At 41.0% G+C, this 21,016-nt stretch overlaps 1 protein-coding gene across 1 annotated transcript; it reads left to right on the top strand.

Moving 5' to 3' along the window:
* Positions 1-14,740: 14,740 nt before the first annotated feature.
* Positions 14,741-17,197, top strand: LOC146374178 (uncharacterized; the record flags this gene model as incomplete). The annotated part of the gene is made up of 2 exons (XM_084950162.1): positions 14,741-15,046; positions 15,126-17,197. A coding segment is annotated over exon 2 (1,818 nt), but the record flags the coding sequence as incomplete, so codon positions are not given.
* Between the last annotated feature and the right edge of the window lie 3,819 nt (positions 17,198-21,016).

Raw genomic sequence — 21,016 nt, 5'->3', positions numbered from 1 at the left:
TGTATGAATACTGTACTGAGTGTAACTATGTGTGTGTGTGTGTGTACATCTGTGCATGTGTGTATGCCTTCCCAGCCAATTACCACATCTCCCAGACAGACTGAGACTGCCTAGGCCTTGCCAGCCAATCGGAGAGGGGCTGCGCACTGCCGGGCTGGAGGTGGTTGCTATGGTAACCAGGAGGCCTGTTTGCATGGTGGCTGATGGAAGAGTGATGGATTACAGTAATGGGATGGAAGGAGAGAAGGAGGGAGGAAGATAGGGAGCTGGAGGAAGTGGAGGGAGGTACAAGAGAAGGAGGAGGAGGTGAGAATGGGAGGAAGAGAGAGAGAGAAAATGGGGGAGGTGAGGAGGGAGGGAGGCAGACAGACTCATACATAAAGATATTTGTAATGTATGAATGCATCTGAAATGAAGCGACTTAAAAAGATGAAAAAGAATGAGAGAAAAATGATAAAGGGAGGGTGGTGGAGGAGTGGAGGGGGTGGTGGGGGGTTGGGAAAATTGGGTTGGGTGTGTGTGTGTGTGTGAGACTGAATTCATCTCTTTCCTTCTTCTGTCTGGGCTGAGACGTGTGTCTGGCCATCTGTCCTTGGAGCAGTCAGAGACGTAAGTGTGTGGAAAGATGCAGTCTCACCTTTTTGCCTCCTCAGCAGCACTGCAGTCAGTTCATGCAGGAGCTACCACTGTGCTTCCACATCCACCTGCACCAACTTAAAGTATGATATCAGGGGGCCAACATGATGCAACTCCAACAAGTCAGATGGAATTGGAAAGTTGCACGTGTTCTGACAAGCGATAACAAATTTTTTGTTGCTTGTGCAAAAAGCTTGAGGTGGAAAAATCACAATGCGATTACAGGCATTTTATTTTTTGTTACAGAATTAAGTCTTGATACCTTTTTGTGTCTTACTGTTATTACATCTCCTTTTTGGGACTACATGGACTTCAGTGCTGCATGTTTAAAGTAAAAAATGTCAACTTTAGCACTGATGTTCAAGATCTGAAGGTGACAAAATTCAGAAATATATACTTTAGGCTCTTTGTAATCATCTACAATGTAAATGCATTTAGTCTGACAAGAAGTCTTTCACATAAAGAGGTGAAAATGTCACAATTCACAACTTTTCAGACTCATAACTTAACAAATAATACAAAATAAGTATCTTTTCTTTAGCAAATGTAGTTTTTTCTAATTTTGCTCAGTGTATGACTTTTCATGCATACGGCACTGGCTTAATCAGTAAATCTGCTAATCAGTAATTTTATGGGATGGAATTATTCTGAACATCTACTGAGTGCGCCTTAAGTACTTGTCTTCCATTCTCTTGTGGGTGTGATGACCCCCTATTTGAGAATCACTGGACTAGACTACAGAGAGGTCAAACCCCTGTTAGGCCTATAATGAATAAACTAATCAAAACCTCTAACTGCAAAAAATAAAGAGATGTTTTGGAGGATTTGAGAGGATAATGCTGCACAGACAAAGAGCTTGTTAAGAAAATCCATCATTTTTGTTTTTTGCTGCCTTTTATTTTTTTTTCTCTAAGCTGATTTCTTTAAACAAGACTGTGTTTCTAAGCATTTCTCATTGAAGTCTCAAAAGTCACAAGGAACTCCATTTTAATGCAAACAGCTGAACTTATTGTAACAGTGTAACTGGTTAATCAGTGATGTGAAGATCAATATGAATAAAATCATATAATTTACTTAACTCATGAGGCGCTAACAGTGAAAGCGCGTGCTCATCTATCCCAGTTCTTTGAAACAGTTATTATTTTTGTCTGATTTATACTCTCACACATACATTATTCCTGTCGAACCACACTCAGTTTCCTCTCATTTATAGAGAGCGTCTGAAGATGCTTTAGAGCCAAGGATTAGGCTAAATCTGCATCTGGGGAACCCAACTCCCTGTGATCTTTCCCAGTGACAAAGCACCATTCATGTCAATTAAAGATCCAGTCCACTAAAATTAACTTCTAGGCAAAATCAAAAACATAAAAGGCACAACTAAAATCCATCATGGCTGCAGTTTAATAGGTCCTCTTGTCTTTCAGAGTGCCATCTTCAATGATTATCATCCACAGGCCTCACTTTGAAGATGTTTATGGCTTTGAAGCCATCTATTGAGACAAATCTGTAATTTACTTGTGTGGGGGTGCTGATAAAACAGCTAATCAATGAGTGGATCAGCAGTTTGCAGAATGGGTATTTTCAAGGTGGGTAAACATTCGAATAATCAGAACAGTGTGCAAAAAGGGGGGGATTACTTCAACTTGAAATCATAATTCAACACTGCAACCTAGAGGCAGAGCCAAGCAACAGCAGCCGTGCGGCAGTAAATTGAAAGAAACCGTAAAGCTTCACTACCTGTGCAACAGCCACTGTTCAGCCAGGCAACAAAAACAAAAAGCATCACTAATTTATCATCCATTCTTAAACAAAGAGAATAAAGAATAAAGGAATTGTTATTATTATTAATAATAATGCTAATAATGACTCCAAAGGGCACACGTGTGCCATGTCTTAATGTTTTGTGTGTGGTTTATTAATTTAATTCACTGCAGTCTGAAATTTCACACTTTAATAATCAGCTAATTAAGCTTTATGAGTCAAATTCTTTGTTTTCTGTCCCTTTTTTGTCTTTAATAACTGAGTTTAACTGTGTTTTCTCATCTCAGATGTTTACACTATTTACATCTGAAATTAGATGGAAAGCCAAACAGGATGGATCATTAATTACTACATTCATTTGTTTCCCTTACTAATAAACCAATTACACTGAGCAAACGCAGTTCCAACACTGCATACTGTCATGTACTGTCTTGCAGTCATGTTCTGTGAGATTGTTTATTGTGTTTATAGCAGAGAAAGGAGAACGCATGACTCTTTATGTTGTCCATGTGTTGTGTGTTTTCTTTGGCACCCATCAGCCCCTGTGGCTTTACTCCATAAAGCCATTGTCAATATTTCACCTATTCGCCCTCCGGCAGCCACAGTCCGGCACCCGTGAAATATTGTGAAATTAATATAATACAGTACCTCTGAGGGCTGGAGGACATTTATGCAAATAACCTACAGGGAGAACCTAACTAAGCCTAGGAGCAAGGCTGTGGCAGTTCTCTATATTACTGAGCAGAAACAAGTTTGTGAAAAGACTAGAATCATTCTTCAAAAACGCTGGCACTGGTATTAAATATTTATGTATTTTCCCCCTAACTTCTTCCCAGACATTTATTTGTTGCTTTTCTGTCGACTGCAGTATAACTGAGCATTTTATTATACTGCATACTGTTCTTATACATTTATACAAGTGGACAAACATCACTTTGAACTGAATGTTACTGTAGTATTTCTCTTTAATGCTACTTTATGCTTATATTCTGCCAAATGTTTAAAATACTGTTTATTGTTAAGGGGAAAGAAATCCAAACCTTCATGGCCCTGTGTAAAAAAGTGATTGTCCCCTCCTGTCATAACATAAATAAACTGTGGTGTATCGCATCGTTGGAAAGCGGAGTTCAATTTCTCTAGCCACACGAAGGACTGATTACTGCCACAACTATTCCCAATCAAGAAATGATTTAAATAGGACCTGCCTGAAAAAGTGGAGTAAACCAAAAGATCCTTGAAAGCCTCAAAAGACATTGTGCCACAATCCAAGGAAATTCAGGAACAATGAGAAAGTAATTGAGATATGTCAGTCTGAAGAATGTTATAAAGCCACTTATTAAGTGTGCCTATGCCAAGAGGCACACTTATTACTATTCGTCGGATTTATTATTCTTATTATTGTGTGGATGCTTTAAGCATCCACACTATTGAGTTCCTGTTTCTCTTTATTGTGTGGATGCTTTAAGGCATCCACACTATTGAGTTCCTGTTTCTCTTTATTCTTTATACTTTATACTTTATTATTGTGTGGATGCTTTAAGGCATCCACACTATTGAGTTCCTGTTTCTCTTTATTCTTTATACTTTATACTTTATACTTTATACTTTATACCTTATTATTGTGTGGATGCTTTAAGGCATCCACACTATTGAGTTCCTGTTTCTCTTTATTCTTTATACTTTATACTTTATACTTTATACTTTATACTTTATTATTATTCTTCTAGTTGCTCCGTATTTCGCCGATTAACTACTTCCACAATTTTTGTGCTATTTTCACCGTTCAAATTTTAAACTATTCTGCTATTTCTGCTAATTTCTGCTATGATTTTTGCTATTTATTACTATTATACTTTTTAAAATATTAAGCTTTTTTCCTTTAATTTGTCCCATTGAAATGAATGGGAAACTTCCGCAATTCTGCTAAAACTTGCTCGTTTTTGAAACTTAACTACTTCCTCATACTTTCGCCTAGAACAACCATTCAAATTTTAAAATGTTCACAAATTATTGGGCTATTCATGTATGATTCAGCTTTTTCATATCTGTTACCGTTTTCATCTTATCCCTCTTCAAGTTTTGAGTTTCATCTTTTTGATTTTTCACAAAATACATGCGTTGTTATGGTTGCTATGCTCTTGGCTTCCAGTGTGCCACTGAGGGTTTCGCAGTCTTCTCTTCATGTCCGAACAACTTCTTGCTACTTGCTCAATTTTCACTCAACTTCCACAAATTATACATCAAAACGTAGGTATTTTTGCTGGCTTTCAGAAAATGTCACTATCATTGTTGTGGAATTTATAGAATTTTGGCAAATCTCCTCAGACCAACACAAAGTCTCAAAACTCTCCATAGAAAGTCAATGGAGAGTTTGTTCAAAATCACCGCTTGATTTCTGTAATGAGAGGTATATTCAAATCGTCATATCTCCTTAACGAAGCGAAGTTCAAACATGAGGCTTGTCCCCGTATATCTTCAGACACTCCTGACGCTCACAATTCAAGAATTTTTTTTCTCACCTATTACCGTTCTGAGATGAGTTGGACTTGTTTGAGGGTCGGAAATTCGTCCTTCGCTCAGATTTCTTCAGATTTCAAACTCTGGAAATGAACCACTTTTTTCTCTCGTCATATCTTGTTTTTGGATTTCCACAGAGACCTGAAAATTTCCATGACTGTTCACCAAAGCCTGCTGTCTCTTACGGTGAAAGAATGATATCGATACTCCAAATAGATTTCGAGTTACAAAGCGTTGTTTGAGGGCAGGTCAAGGCAGTTTTTGCTTCGGCTCTACTCAGTTATGGTGCATTACAAGTCAAATATCTTTAATAATTCATATTTTAATGATAAATTGTCAACACTGGAAGATTCCCCCATCTCTTCTGAACAAAACGGTGTAAGAATGACCGTTCTAGCCCCTACGGTTAGGAAATTATGGTCATTTGTTTGAGGGGAGTCGTCATTATGAGAAATAGACTGCAAAAATCCTGTGTCTCTCTGTGCTGCGTGCACCTGTTTTGGCGGGAAAAAGTGCACAGGCTCTCTGATTGGTGGATTCAAATTCAGCAGCTCCCAGGCTGCTTGACTGAAAACTTGCTTCTCTCTCCGTGTGTGTGTGCGTGTGTGTGTGTGTGTGTGTGTGTGTGTGTGTGTGTGTGTGTGTGTGTGCTACAGAGAGAGAGAGAGAGAGAGAGAGAGAGCCTTTTTATGGGATGATCTCATTGTAAGATTCAAATTCAATATATTTAGACTGGTTGACTGAATTGGATCTTGTGTGTGTGTCTCTCTGTGCATGTGTGTTTCCTTATGTGACAATTTTTTGTGATTGTGTGGCTGTTATATATTTTTTTGCTGATGTTTTTCATTTAGCAAGTATATTTGAGGGACCCTCAGCATGTTCAGCATTTTTTCAGCTGTCCATTTTGCTTTTCCAATTTTTCTGTTTAAGTTATTACTATTGTGCTAAATCATACTATTTCTGCTATTTTATAAGATTTGTGCCAAATATAGTATTTCTGATTAATTATAATTTTTCTACCAAATCATAGTACAGTATTTTTGCTTTTTATAGGATTTTTATAGGATATTTATATTGCTTAATATAGTATTTCTGCTTTTTATAGGATTTGTGCTTAATATAGTATTTCTGCTAAATTATAGTATTTCTTCTTTTTATAGTATTTGTGCTAAAACATAGTATTTCTACTAAATGTAGTATTTATGCTTAATCATACTATTTCTATATATTTCTGCCAGGTCCCCAGGCAGCCAATCCTCTGTGAGGACTGAGACATTCAAATTTTCAAATCAGGCTTCCCAGCCAATCATACATGTGGGCTGAGGCATTCAAATTTGCATATTGGGGCCTTCATGGCTTCTAAGCCAGCCAATCATATCTGAGGGCTGAGGAATTCAAATCCACAAATCAGGGCCTGCACGGCTTCCCAGCCAGCCAATCATATATGTGGGCTGAGGCATTCAAATTTGCATATTGGGGAATTCGTGGCTTCTAAGTAAAGAAGTCAACCATGTCATATATCTCTAAAAATTCATATTTTAATGATAAATTGTCAACACTTGAAGATTCCCCAATCTCTTCTGAACAAAACGGTGTAAGAATGACCGTTCTAGCCCCTACGGTTAGGAAATTATGGTCATTTGTTTGAGGGGAGTCTTCACTATGAGAAATAGACTGCAAAAATCCTGTGTGTCTCTCTGTGCTGCGTGCACCTGTTTTGGCGGGAAAAAGTGCACAGCCTCTCTGATTGGTGGATTCAAATTTAGCAGCTCCTAGGCTGCCTGACTGAGTTAGAAACTTGCTTCTCTCTCCCTCTGTGTGTGTGTGAGTGAGTGAGTGTGTGTGTGTGTGTGTGTGTGTGTGTGTGTGTGTGTGTGTGTGTGTGTGTGTGACAGAGAGAGAGAGAGAGAGAAAGCCTTTTTATGGGATGATCTCATTGTAAGATTCAAATTCAATATATTTAGACTGGTTGACTGAATTGGATCTTGTGTGTGTGTGTGTGTGTGTGTGTGTGTGTGTGTGTGTGTGTGTGTGTGTGTGTGTGTGTGACAGAGAGAGAGAGAGAGAGAGAGCCTTTTTATTGGATGATCTCATTGTAAGATTCAAATTCAATATATTTAGACTGGTTGACTGAATTGGGTCGTGTGTGTGTGTGTGTGTGTGTGTGTGTGTGTGTGTGTGTGTGTGTGTGTGTGTGTGTGACAGAGAGAGAGAGAGAGAGAAAGCCTTTTTATGGGATGATCTCATTGTAAGATTTAAATTCAATATATTTAGACTGGTTGACTGAATTGGATCGTGTGTGTGTGTGTGTGTGTGTGTGTGTGTGTGTGTGTGTGTGTGTGCTACAGAGAGAGAGAGGGAGAGAGAGAGAGAGAAAGCCTTTTTATGGGATGATCTCATTGTAAGATTCAAATTCAATATATTTAGACTGCTTGACTGAATTGGATCTTGTGTGTGTGTCTCTCTGTGCATGTGTGTTTCCTTATGTGACAATTTTTTGTGATTGTGTGGCTGTTATATATTTTTTTGCTGATTTTTTTCATTTAGCAAGTATATTTGAGGGACCCTCAGCATGTTCAGCATTTTTTCAGCTGTCCATTTTGCTTTTCCAATTTTTCTGTTTAAGTTATTACTATTGTGCTAAATCATACTATTTCTGCTATTTTATAAGATTTTTGCCAAATATAGTATTTCTGATTAATTATAATTTTTCTACCAAATCATAGTACAGTATTTTTGCTTTTTATAGGATTTTTATAGGATATTTATATTGCTTAATATATTATTTCTGCTTTTTATAGAATTTGTGCTTAATATAGTATTTCTGCTAAATTATAGTATTTCTGCTTTTTACAGTATTTGTGCTAAAACATAGTATTTCTACTAAATGTAGTATTTATGCTTAATCATACTATTTCTGCTTTTTATAGGATTTGTGCCTAATATAGTATTTCTGCTTTTTATAAGATTTGTGCTTAATATAGTATTTCTGCTAAATTATAGTATTTCTTCTTTTTATAGTATTTGTGCTAAAACATAGTATTTCTACTAAATGTAGTATTTATGCTTAATCATACTATTTCTATATATTTCTGCCAGGTCCCCAGGCAGCCAATCCTCTGTGAGGACTGAGACATTCAAATTTTCAAATCAGGGCCTGCACGGCTTCCCAGCCAATCATATATGTGGGCTGAGGCATTCAAATTTGCATATTGGGGCCTTCATGGCTTCTAAGCCAGCCAATCATATCTGAGGGCTGAGGAATTCAAATCCACAAATCAGGGCCTGCACGGCTTCCCAGCCAGCCAATCATATTATTGGGCTGAGGCATTCAAATTTGCATATTGGGGAATTCGTGGCTTCTAAGTCAACAAGTCATCCATGTCATATATCTCTAAAAATTCATATTTTAATGATAAATTGTCAACACTTGAAGATTCCCCCATCTCTTCTGAACAAAACAGTGTAAGAATGACCGTTCTAGCCCCTACGGTTAGGAAATTATGGTCATTTGTTTGAGGGGAGTCGTCATTATGAGAAATAGACTGCAAAAATCCTGTGTCTCTCTGTGCTGCGTGCACCTGTTTTGGCGGGAAAAAGTGCACAGCCTCTCTGATTGGTGGATTCAAATTCAGCAGCTCCCAGCCTGCTTGACTGAGCTAGAAACTTACTTCTCTCACCCTTTTTTCAGCTGTCCATTTTGCTTTTCCAATTTTTCTGTTTAAGTTATTACTATTGTGCTAAATCATACTATTTCTGCTATTTTATAAGATTTGTGCCAAATATAGTATTTCTGATTAATTATAATTTTTCTACCAAATCATAGTACAGTATTTTTGCTTTTTATAAGATTTTTATAGGATATTTATATTGCTTAATATAGTATTTCTGCTTTTTATAGGATTTGTGCTTAATATAGTATTTCTGCTAAATTATAGTATTTCTTCTTTTTATAGTATTTGTGCTAAAACATAGTATTTCTACTAAATGTAGTATTTATGCTTAATCATACTATTTCTATATATTTCTGCCAGGTCCCCAGGCAGCCAATCCTCTGTGAGGACTGAGACATTCAAATTTTCAAATCAGGGCCTGCCAATCATATATGTGGGCTGAGGCATTCAAATTTGCATATTGGGGCCTTCATGGCTTCTAAGCCAGCCAATCATATCTGAGGGCTGAGGAATTCAAATCCACAAATCAGGGCCTACACGGCTTCCCAGCCAGCCAATCATATATGTGGGCTGAGGCATTCAAATTTGCATATTGGGGAATTCGTGGCTTCTAAGTCAACAAGTCATCCATGTCATATATCTCTAAAAATTCATATTTTAATGTTAAATTGTCAACACTTGAAGATTCCCCAATCTCTTCTGAACAAAACGGTATAAGAATGACCGTTCTAGCCCCTACGGTTAGGAAATTATGGTCATTTGTTTGAGGGGAGTCGTCACTATGAGAAATAGACTGCAAAAATCCTGCATGGCTTCCCAGCCAGCCAATCATATCTGAGGTCTGCCGTTTTTTCTCTCGTCATATCTCAGCGACAGATGTACAGAGAGCAATGAAAATCACGGTCAAAGTACACCAAAGTCCGCTGATTCAGCCAGTACAAGAATTATGCTTCTAGTCCACCTAGTTTTTGAGTTACACAACGTTTTGTAACTCCAGAAAACGGCGCTTTTTGCCTCTCACCGCGATCTAATTCTGACTGCTCATCACCCTGTTTTTCAAAGCGCCCGCTCTCTCTCCCAGTGGCGCAGTTGGTAATGACACGGGTCTGCAACCCAAACGTCGTGGGTTCGATTCCACCTTAGGCAACATGTTTTTTTCCCTACAAAGTAATACACTATCACAGACCAGTAATTCATATTCATCATTTATTACAATTCTGCAAACTTTTAGCATTTTACCAGCTTTTCTAATATGGACCTCACATTCTTGTTAACACTCCATGGCACAAATACTCTTCCCTTTAGGCTCTGTGTATGTGTGTGTGTATCAATATTTCTCCCATTTTAAAGTATTACTCCTCCATAATTGTATTTCTGTTAAATCAAAGTACTTTTACTACATCTTGGTACTTCTGCTCAATCATAGTATTTCTGCTAAATCATAGTATTTCTGCTACTTTTTGGTACTTGTGCTAAATACAGTATTTCTGCTAAATCATACTATTTCTGCTATTTTATAGGATTTGAGGTAAATATAGTATTTCTGCCAAAACATAGTATTTCTACCAAATATAGTATTTCTAATAATTATAGTTTTTCTCCCAAATCATAGTACACTATTTTTGCTTTTTATAGTATTTGTGCTTAATATAGTATTTCTGCTTTTTATAGTATTTGTGCTTAATATAGTATTTCTGCTTTTTATAGGATTTGTGCTTAATATAGTATTTCTGCTTTTTATAGGATTTGTGCTTAATATAGTATTTCTGCTAAATGTAGTATTTATGCTTAATCATACTATTTCTATATATTTCTGCCAGGCAGCCAATCCTCTGTGAGGACTGAGACATTCAAATGCACATATCAGGGCCTTCACGGCTTCCCAGCCAGCCAATCATATCTGAGGTCTGCCGTTTCTTCTCTCGTCATATCTCAGCGACGGATGTACAGAGAGCAATGAAAATCGCGGTCAAAGTACACCAAAGTCCGCTAATTCAGCCAGTACAAGAATCATGCTTCTAGTCCACCTAGTTTTTGAGTTACACAACGTGTTGTAACTCCAAAAAACGGCGCTTTTTGCCTCTCACCGCGATCTAATTCTGACTGCTCATCACCCTGTTTTTCAAGGCGCCCAGTCTCTTTCTCAGTGGCGCAGTTGGTAATGACACGGGTCTGCAACCCAGACGTCGTGGGTTCGATTCCACCTTAGTCAACAGGTTTTTTTCCATACAAATTAATACACTATCACAGACCAGTAATTCATATTCATCATTTATTACAATTCTGCAAACTTTTAGGATTTTACCAGCTTTTCTAATATGGACCTCACATTCTTGTTAACACTCCATGGCACAAATACTCTTCCCTTTAGGCTCTGTGTATGTGTGTGTGTATCAATATTTCTCCCATTTTAAAGTATTACTCCTCCATAATTGTACTTCTGTTAAATCAAAGTACTTTTACTACATCTTAGTACTTCTGCTCAATCATAGTATTTCTGCTAAATCATAGTATTTTTGCCAAATCATGGTTTTTGTGCCAAATCATAACATTTGTGTTATGTTATAGTATTACTACTAAGTGGAGGAATTTCTGTCATGTTACAGTATATGTGCTGATTACAGTATTTCTGCTAAATCATAGTATTTCTACTATATTATATTTTTCTTTCTAAATATAGCATTTCTGCTATATAATTGTATTTCTGCTATGTTATAATATTTGTGCTAAACCAGAGTATTTGTGCTGAAACATAGTATTTCTGCCAAATGATAGTATTTCTGTCAAATTATAGTATTTGTGCTAAAACATAGTATTAATTTAAAATGACAATATTCATAGTTCATCACAGTGTCTCTGGTAAATCACAGTATTTCTGCTCTGTTGTACTATTTTTCTAAATCATAGTGTTTCTGTAATGCTTAAGTATTTTTGGCTAAATATATTCTTTCTGTTATCTTATACTATTTCTCCTAAATTCTTGTATTTTTGAGAAGTTATCAAGTTTCTGGTAAGTTACAATATTTCTGCTAAGTTCTGCTATGCTATTGTATTTCTGCCAAGTATTATGTTTCCTCTAAGATATTGTAGTTCTGCTAAGTTATTCCATTTTCGCAAAGTTCCTTTGCTTCTGCAAAGTTTTTACAATTTCTGCAACTTTTCAGCTTTTTCAGCTAGTTTTTGCAGACAGCTTCAGCTTTAAAGCATCCACACTGCATTTTCGCAGGAAATGCAAATTTTTCTAGTTATTCTTCTAGTTGCTCCGTATTTCGCCGATTAACTACTTCCACAATTTTTGTGCTATTTTCACCGTTCAAATTTTAAACTATTCTGCTATTTCTGCTAATTTCTGCTATGATTTTTGCTATTTATTACTATTATACTTTTTAAAATATTAAGCTTTTTTCCTTTAATTTGTCCCATTGAAATGAATGGGAAACTTCCGCAATTCTGCTAAAACTTGCTCGTTTTTGAAACTTAACTACTTCCTCATACTTTCGCCTAGAACAACCATTCAAATTTTAAAATGTTCACAAATTATTGGGCTATTCATGTATGATTCAGCTTTTTCATATCTGTTACCGTTTTCATCTTATCCCTCTTCAAGTTTTGAGTTTCATCTTTTTGATTTTTCACAAAATACATGCGTTGTTATGGTTGCTATGCTCTTGGCTTCCAGTGTGCCACTGAAGGTTTCGCAGTCTTCTCTTCATGTCCGAACAACTTCTTGCTACTTGCTCAATTTTCACTCAACTTCCACAAATTATACATCAAAACGTAGGTATTTTTGCTGGCTTTCAGAAAATGTCACTATCATTGTTGTGGGATTTATAAAATTTTGGCAAATCTCCTCAGACCAACACAAGGTCTCAAAACTCTCCATAGAAAGTCAATGGAGAGTTTGTTCAAAATCACCGCTTGATTTCTGTAATGAGAGGCATATTCGAATCGTCATATCTCCTTAACGAATCGAAGTTCAAACATGAGGCTTGTCCCCGTATATCTTCAGACACTCCTGACGCTCACAATTCAAGAATTATTTTCTCACCTATTACCGTTCTGAGATGAGTTGGACTTGTTTGAGGGTAGGAAATTCGTCCTTCGCTCAGATTTCTTCAGATTTCAAACTCTGGAAATGAACCACTTTTTTCTCTCGTCATATCTTTTTTTTGGATTTCCACAGAGACCTGAAAATTTCCATGACTGTTCACCAAAGCCTGCTGTCTCTTACGGTGAAAGAATGATATCGATACTCCAAATAGATTTAGAGTTACAAAGCGTTGTTTGAGGGCAGGTCAAGGCAGTTTTTGCTTCGCCTCTACTCAGTTATGGTGCATTACAAGTAAAATATCTTTAATAATTCATATTTTAATGATAAATTGTCAACACTTGAAGATTCCCCCATCTCTTCTGAACAAAACGGTGTAAGAATGACCGTTCTAGCCCCTACGGTTAGGAAATTATGGTCATTTGTTTGAGGGGAGTCGTCATTATGAGAAATAGACTGCAAAAATCCTGTGTCTCTCTGTGCTGCGTGCACCTGTTTTGGCGGGAAAAAGTGCACAGGCTCTCTGATTGGTGGATTCAAATTCAGCAGCTCCCAGGCTGCTTGACTGAAAACTTGCTTCTCTCTCCCTGTGTGTGTGTGTGTGTGTGTGTGTGTGTGTGTGTGTGCTACAGAGAGAGAGAGAGAGAGAGAGAAAGCCTTTTTATGGGATGATCTCATTGTAAGATTCAAATTCAATATATTTAGACTGGTTGACTGAATTGGATCTTGTGTGTGTGTCTCTCTGTGCATGTGTGTTTCCTTATGTGACAATTTTTTGTGATTGTGTGGCTGTTATATATTTTTTTGCTGATGTTTTTCATTTAGCAAGTATATTTGAGGGACCCTCAGCATGTTCAGCATTTTTTCAGCTGTCCATTTTGCTTTTCCAATTTTTCTGTTTAAGTTATTACTATTGTGCTAAATCATACTATTTCTGCTATTTTATAAGATTTGTGCCAAATATAGTATTTCTGATTAATTATAATTTTTCTACCAAATCATAGTACAGTATTTTTGCTTTTTATAGGATTTTTATAAGATATTTATACTGCTTAATATAGTATTTCTGCTTTTTATAGGATTTGTGCTTAATATAGTATTTCTGCTAAATTATAGTATTTCTTCTTTTTATAGTATTTGTGCTAAAACATAGTATTTCTACTAAATGTAGTATTTATGCTTAATCATACTATTTCTATATATTTCTGCCAGGTCCCCAGGCAGCCAATCCTCTGTGAGGACTGAGACATTCAAATTTTCAAATCAGGCTTCCCAGCCAATCATATATGTGGGCTGAGGCATTCAAATTTGCGTATTGGGGAATTCGTGGCTTCTAAGTCAAGAAGTCAACCATGTCATATATCTCTAAAAATCCATATTTTAATGATAAATTGTCAACACTTGAAGATTGCCCCATCTCTTCTGAACAAAACGGTGTAAGAATGACCGTTCTAGCCCCTACGGTTAGGAAATTATGGTCATTTGTTTGAGGGGAGTCGTCACTATGAGAAATAGACTGCAAAAATCCTGTGTGTCTCTCTGTGCTGCGTGCACCTGTTTTGGCGGGAAAAAGTGCACAGCCTCTCTGATTGGTGGATTCAAATTCAGCAGCTCCCAGGCTGCTTGACTGAAAACTTGCTTCTCTCTCCCTGTGTGTGTGTGTGTGTGTGTGTGTGTGCTACAGCTAGAGAGAGAGAGAGAGAGAGAAAGCCTTTTTATGGGATGATCTCATTGTAAGATTCAAATTCAATATATTTAGACTGGTTGACTGAATTGGATCTTGTGTGTGTGTCTCTCTGTGCATGTGTGTTTCCTTATGTGACAATTTTTTGTGATTGTGTGGCTGTTATATATTTTTTTGCTGATTTTTTTCATTTAGCAAGTATATTTGAGGGACCCTCAGCATGTTCAGCATTTTTTCAGCTGTCCATTTTGCTTTTCCAATTTTTCTGTTTAAGTTATTACTATTGTGCTAAATCATACTATTTCTGCTATTTTATAAGATTTGTGCCAAATATAGTATTTCTGATTAATTATAATTTTTCTACCAAATCATAGTACAGTATTTTTGCTTTTTATAGGATTTTTATAGGATATTTATGTCACGGACCCGGTTCCGGGGACTCGGGGTCCGTGAGCAGTGTGGACCATTATTATTGTTATTGTATTGGATGTATGTTTGCTGCACTGTGCTCTTGTGTTCCTTGCTGGTGTGTGTGTACGTGTGGGTGTCTGCGGGTGTGGCTGAAGGATGGAGGACAGCCACCTGCAGGCCTGAGGGGTGTGGCCCTGCCGGCTGCCGGTCACGCCTAGGTTCTCACACACCTGCTTCTGATCAGGCTCGTCGGGGGAGCTACTTAACAGAGCGATGGAGCTTCCTCCGGCGCAGGATCGTTGAGTTAGACTCCATGTCAGTGTTTAAAGTACTGGTCAGGGTATGCCTGCTGGAGTTGGTGCCATAACGGCGGTGTCTGTTGTTTTTTCCTCAGGAGAGCGGAACACGGGACTGCAGGACGCACAGGGTGTGCGTAGGCACGGGAGCAGAGAGCACGGAATACCAGCACTTGAGAGAAGGCACAACACAGGAGTTGAGGGAGCACTCTGGAGACCTATTGCGTGGTGTACATTTACCCCCCACTGTAAATAAATGCACTGTTCATTGCACTAAGTCCAGCGTTTGGGTCCTTTCTCCAACATCCCCCACGGCTTGCCCTGGCAAACCGTGACAGAACGATCCTGCCAGATGGACCCAGCGGACTTTTCGGAGAGGTTCAGGAGGGAGGTGACAGACAAAGTAAATCGTCTGTGTGACCTGTGGCTGGAAGCGCACGCGGAGGTTTTACGTTGCGCTGTGGAGAAGCGGTTGCAGGAAACACTGACTTGTTTTCCCTGGGTGTTGGACAATCTTTTTCCGATTGTGGCGGAATTCCTGCTCAACACCCTTCACCTCCACTCTCCGATCCAGGCTGCCCCCCCACTCGGCCAGCCTGAAGTTCTTCAGCCTGACACGCCGGCCCCGTCGTCTACCCGGAAACGGCGTTCGCGCCGCCGGCATTCCTCACCGCAGCCAACCTCCCGGACATCTCAAGAGACGGCTGTGGTGAGTAATAAGGACACTTTCTCATTTCTCACCCCATCTGCTTTTTTGTTTACAGTGGGTGGTGACGCCGCTGACGCTGCTGCAAGCCGGCCAACAGTACTGCTAGCGTCGCCTCATTCAGCGGTCTCCACACCACTCGCTGCTTCACCATCGGCAGCTGTAGCACCGCCGTCGTCTCATCTGCCTGCAGCCGCCATTCTGCCATCTTTTTCACCGGCTGCTATGTCGCCACCCGGACCTGCCCAGCCCGAGCCGGAGGTGCTCGCGCCAGCCGAGGAGCAGCTCAGCGAGCAGGAGCCGGAGGAGCTCAGCGAGCTGGTGGAGCCAGCGCCGCTGCCGGAGGAGCTCAGCGAGCCGGAGGAGCTCAGCGAGCCGGAGGAGCAGGAGCTCGCGCTGCCTGCCGAGGAGCAGGAGCTCGCGCTGCCTGCCGAGGAGCAGGAGCTCGCGCCGCCTGCCGAGGAGCAGCTCAGCGAGCGGGAGCCGGAGGAGCTCGCGCCGCCGGCCGAGCTCGCGCCGCCGGCCGAGGAGCAGCTCAGCGAGCGGGAGCCGGAGGAGCTCGCGCCGCCGGCCGAGGAGCAGCTCAGCGAGCGGGAGCCGGAGGAGCTCGCGCCGCCGGCCGAGGAGCAGCTCAGCGAGCGGGAGCCGGAGGAGCTCGCGCCGCCGGCCGAGGAGCAGCTCAGCGAGCCGGAGCAGCTCAGCGAGCCGGAGCAGCTCAGCGAGCCGGAGGAGCTCGCGCTGCCTGCCGAGGAGCAGCTCAGCGAGCAGAAGCCGGAGCCGGAGCAGCTCAGAGAGCCGGAGCAGCTCAGCGAGCCGGAGGAGCTCGCGCTGCCTGCCGAGGAGCAGCTCAGCGAGCAGAAGCCGGAGCAGCTCAGAGAGCCGGAGCAGCTCAGAGAGCCGGAGCAGCTCAGCGAGCCGGAGCAGCTCAGCGAGCCGGAGCAGCTCAGCGAGCCGGAGGAGCTCGCGCTGCCTGCCGAGGAGCAGCTCAGCGAGCAGAAGCCGGAGGAGCCAGCGCCGCTGCCGGAGGAGCTCAGCGAGCCGGAGCAGGAGCAGCTCAGCAAGCCACCAGCTGAGGAGCCAGCGCCGCTGCTGGAGGACCTCAACGAGCCGGAGCGACCGGCGTTGCCAGCAGAGGAGCTCGGCGAGCGGGAGGAGCCTGCGCCGCAGCCGGGGGAGCTCGGCGAGCCGGAGCTGGAGATCGGTGAGCGGGAGGAGCTCAGCGAGCCTGTGGAGCCCGCGCTGACACCGGAGGAGCTCGGAGGTCTGGAGGGACTCGCTCAGCCAGAACTGGAGGTCAGTGAGTCAGGGGGACCTCCGCGTCTAGCGCGCCCTCCACGCTGCCCACGTCTCGCGCGTCCACGTCAGCGACCAGCGCTTCATAGGCCATGTGCCACTCCTCGCTGTTGCTCACCGGAGCAGTGGCGTTGCCGTCGGACCCGTGGCAAGCCGCCGGAGGTGCAGCGCCGCCGCCACCGGTCCCGTGGCAGGCCGTCGGAGCTGCAGCGCCGCCGCCACCGGACCCGGGGCAAGCCGCCGGAGGAGCAGCGCCGCCGCCGCCACTGGACCCGTGGCAGGCCACCAGAACCGTTCCGCCGCTGCTGCCGGACCCGTGGCCGCCCGCCGGAGCTGCTGCGTTTCCATCAAGGGGGTAGAGGTAGGCCACCTGAACTGTTTTGCCGCCACTGCCTGACCCACAGCAGGTCCCGCTTGTTTTGCCGTCCTGCGGGTCGGTCGGCAGAACTGTGTTTGCTGCCACCGGACCGGGGGATTGGACTGTTGAACTGTGTTTTTCTTTTGTTGCTTTGTGGTGGCTGTTTAGCGGAGAGGTTTTGGGGCCCTCCGTCCTGGACCCCCCGCCACCCACCCTGGGTTGGTTGTGCTGTGGTTTTTGGTTTTTGTGGTTTTGTTTTAGGGTCGTCGGGAGTCGACCCTTAGAGGGGGGGTACTGTCACGGACCCGGTTCCGGGGACTCGGGGTCCGTGAGCAGTGTGGACCATTATTATTGTTATTGTATTGGATGTATGTTTGCTGCACTGTGCTCTTGTGTTCCTTGCTGGTGTGTGTGTACGTGTGGGTGTCTGCGGGTGTGGCTGAAGGATGGAGGACAGCCACCTGCAGGCCTGAGGGGTGTGGCCCTGCCGGCTGCCGGTCACGCCTAGGTTCTCACACACCTGCTTCTGATCAGGCTCGTCGGGGGAGCTACTTAACAGAGCGATGGAGCTTCCTCCGGCGCAGGATCGTTGAGTTAGACTCCATGTCAGTGTTTAAAGTACTGGTCAGGGTATGCCTGCTGGAGTTGGTGCCATAACGGCGGTGTCTGTTGTTTTTTCCTCAGGAGAGCGGAACACGGGACTGCAGGACGCACAGGGTGTGCGTAGGCACGGGAGCAGAGAGCACGGAATACCAGCACTTGAGAGAAGGCACAACACAGGAGTTGAGGGAGCACTCTGGAGACCTATTGCGTGGTGTACATTTACCCCCCACTGTAAATAAATGCACTGTTCATTGCACTAAGTCCAGCGTTTGGGTCCTTTCTCCAACATCCCCCACGGCTTGCCCTGGCAAACCGTGACAATTTATATTGCTTAATATAGTATTTCTGCTTTTTATAGGATTTGTGCTTAATATAGTATTTCTGCTAAATTATAGTATTTCTTCTTTTTATAGTATTTGTGCTAAAACATAGTATTTCTACTAAATGTAGTATTTATACTTAATCATACTATTTCTATATATTTCTGCCAGGTCCCCAGGCAGCCAATCCTCTGTGAGGACTGAGACATTCAAATTTTCAAATCAGGCTTCCCAGCCAATCATATATGTGGGCTGAGGCATTCAAATTTGCATATTGGGGCCTTCATGGCTTCTAAGCCAGCCAATCATATCTGAGGGCTGAGGAATTCAAATCCACAAATCAGGGCCTGCACGGCTTCCCAGCCAGCCAATCATATATGTGGGCTGAGGCATTCAAATTTGCATATTGGGGAATTCGTGGCTTCTAAGTCAAGAAGTCAACCATGTCATATATCTCTAAAAATTCATATTTTAATGATAAATTGTCAACACTTGAAGATTCCCCAATCTCTTCTGAACAAAACGGTGTAAGAATGACCGTTCTAGCCCCTACGGTTAGGAAATTATGGTCATTTGTTTGAGGGGAGTCTTCACTATGAGAAATAGACTGCAAAAATCCTGTGTCTCTCTGTGCTGCGTGCACCTGTTTTGGCGGGAAAAAGTGCACAGGCTCTCTGATTGGTGGATTCAAATTCAGCAGCTCCCAGGCTGCTTGACTGAAAACTTGCTTCTCTCTCCCTGTGTGTGTGTGTGTGTGTGTGTGTGTGTGTGTGTGTGTGTGTGTGTGTGTGTGTGTGTGTGTGCTACAGAGAGAGAGAGAGAGAGAGAGAGAGAAAGCCTTTTTATGGGATGATCTCATTGTAAGATTTCAATTCAATATATTTAGACTGGTTGACTGAATTGGATCGTGTGTGTGTGTGTTTGTGTGACAGAGAGAGAGAGAGAGAGACCCTCTCTAGGGCAGCATCTCATTGTTGGAAAAAAATATAATATATTCAGACTGGTTGACTGGCATAGACCCTCCGTGTGTCTCTCTCTCTGTGCATTTGTGTATACATATTTGATTTTGTGTGTATCTGTTGGCTGTTCCTTCTTGTTTTTTAAATTTATTTTTATTTCTTTATTTTTTTTTCACAGGTGAACAACAATTAGTTTTGAGGGAACTTAACCATGTTCCGTTTTTTTTTTCAGCTTGTCATCTTACTTTTCCAGTATTTTCACTTAAGTTATTACTATTCTGCTCAATCATAGTATTTGTTCTAAATCATTGTTATTATGCTATATTGTAGTATTTCTGCTAAATCATAGTATTTCTACTATATTATATTTTTCTTTCTAAATAAAGCATTTCTGCTATATAATTGTATTTCTGCTATGTTATAATATTTGTGCTAAAACAGAGTATTTGTGCTGAGACATAGTATTTCTGCCAAATGATAGTATTTCTGTCAAATTATAGTATTTGTGCTAAAACATAGTATTAATTTAAAATGACAATATTCATAGTTCATCACAGTGTCTCTGGTAAAACACAGTATTTCTGCTATGTTGTACTATTTTTCTAAATCATAGTGTTTCCGTAATGTTTAAGTATTTTTGGCTAAATATATTCTTTCTGTTATCTTATACTATTTCTCCTAAATTCTTGTATTTTTAAGAAGTTATCATGTTTCTGGTAAGTTACAATATTTCTGCAAAGTTCTGCTATGCTATTGTATTTCTGCCAAGTATTATATTTCCTCTAAGATATTGCAGTTCTGCTAAGTTATTCCATTTTAGCAAAGTTCCTTTGCTTCTGCAAAGTTTTTACAATTTCTGCAACTTTTCAGCTTTTTCAGCTACTTTTTGCAGACAGCTTCAGCTTTAAAGCATCCACACTGCATTTTCGCAGGAAATGCAAATTTTTCTAGTTCTTTATACTTTATTATTCTTCTAGTTGCTCCGTATTTCGCCGATTAACTACTTCCACAATTTTTGTCCGATTTTCACCATTCAAATTTTAAACTATTCTGCTATTTCTGCTAATGACTGCTATGACTTTTGGTATTTTCTGCTATTATACTTTTTAAAATATTAAGCCTTTTTCCTTTAATTTGTCCCATTGAAATGAATGGGAAATTTCTGCAATTCTGCTAAAACTTGCTCGTTTTTGAAACTTAACTACTTCCTCATACTTTCACATAGAAACTCCATTTAAACTTTAAAATGTTCACAAATTATTGGGCTATTCATGTATGATTCAGCTTTTTCATATCTGTTACCATTTTCATCTTATCCCTCTTCAAGTTTTGAGTTTCATCTTTTTGATTTTTCACAAAATACATGCGTTGTTATGGTTGCTATGCACTTGGCTTCCAGTGTGCCACTCTAGGTTTCGCCGTCTTCTCTTCATGTCCGAACAACTGTTTGCTACTTGCTCAATTTTCACTCAACTTCCACAAATTATACATCAAAACGTAGGTATTTTTGCTGGCTTTCAGAAAATGTCACTATCATTGTTGTGGAATTTATAGAATTTTGGCAAATCTCCTCAGACCAACACAAAGTCTCAAAACTCTCCATAGAAAGTCAATGGAGAGTTTGTTCAAAATCACCGCTTGATTTCTGTAATGAGAGGTATATTCAAATCGTCATATCTCCTTAACGAAGCGAAGTTCAAACATGAGGCTTGTCCCCGTATATCTTCAGACACTCCTGACGCTCACAATT

Source organism: Perissodus microlepis, chromosome 14 (assembly GCF_051167445.1).
Source record: "Perissodus microlepis isolate ML-2025 ecotype Zambia chromosome 14, ASM5116744v1, whole genome shotgun sequence".
NCBI lineage: Eukaryota > Metazoa > Chordata > Actinopteri > Cichliformes > Cichlidae > Perissodus > Perissodus microlepis.
This window is presented reverse-complemented; position numbering and strand designations above follow the sequence as displayed.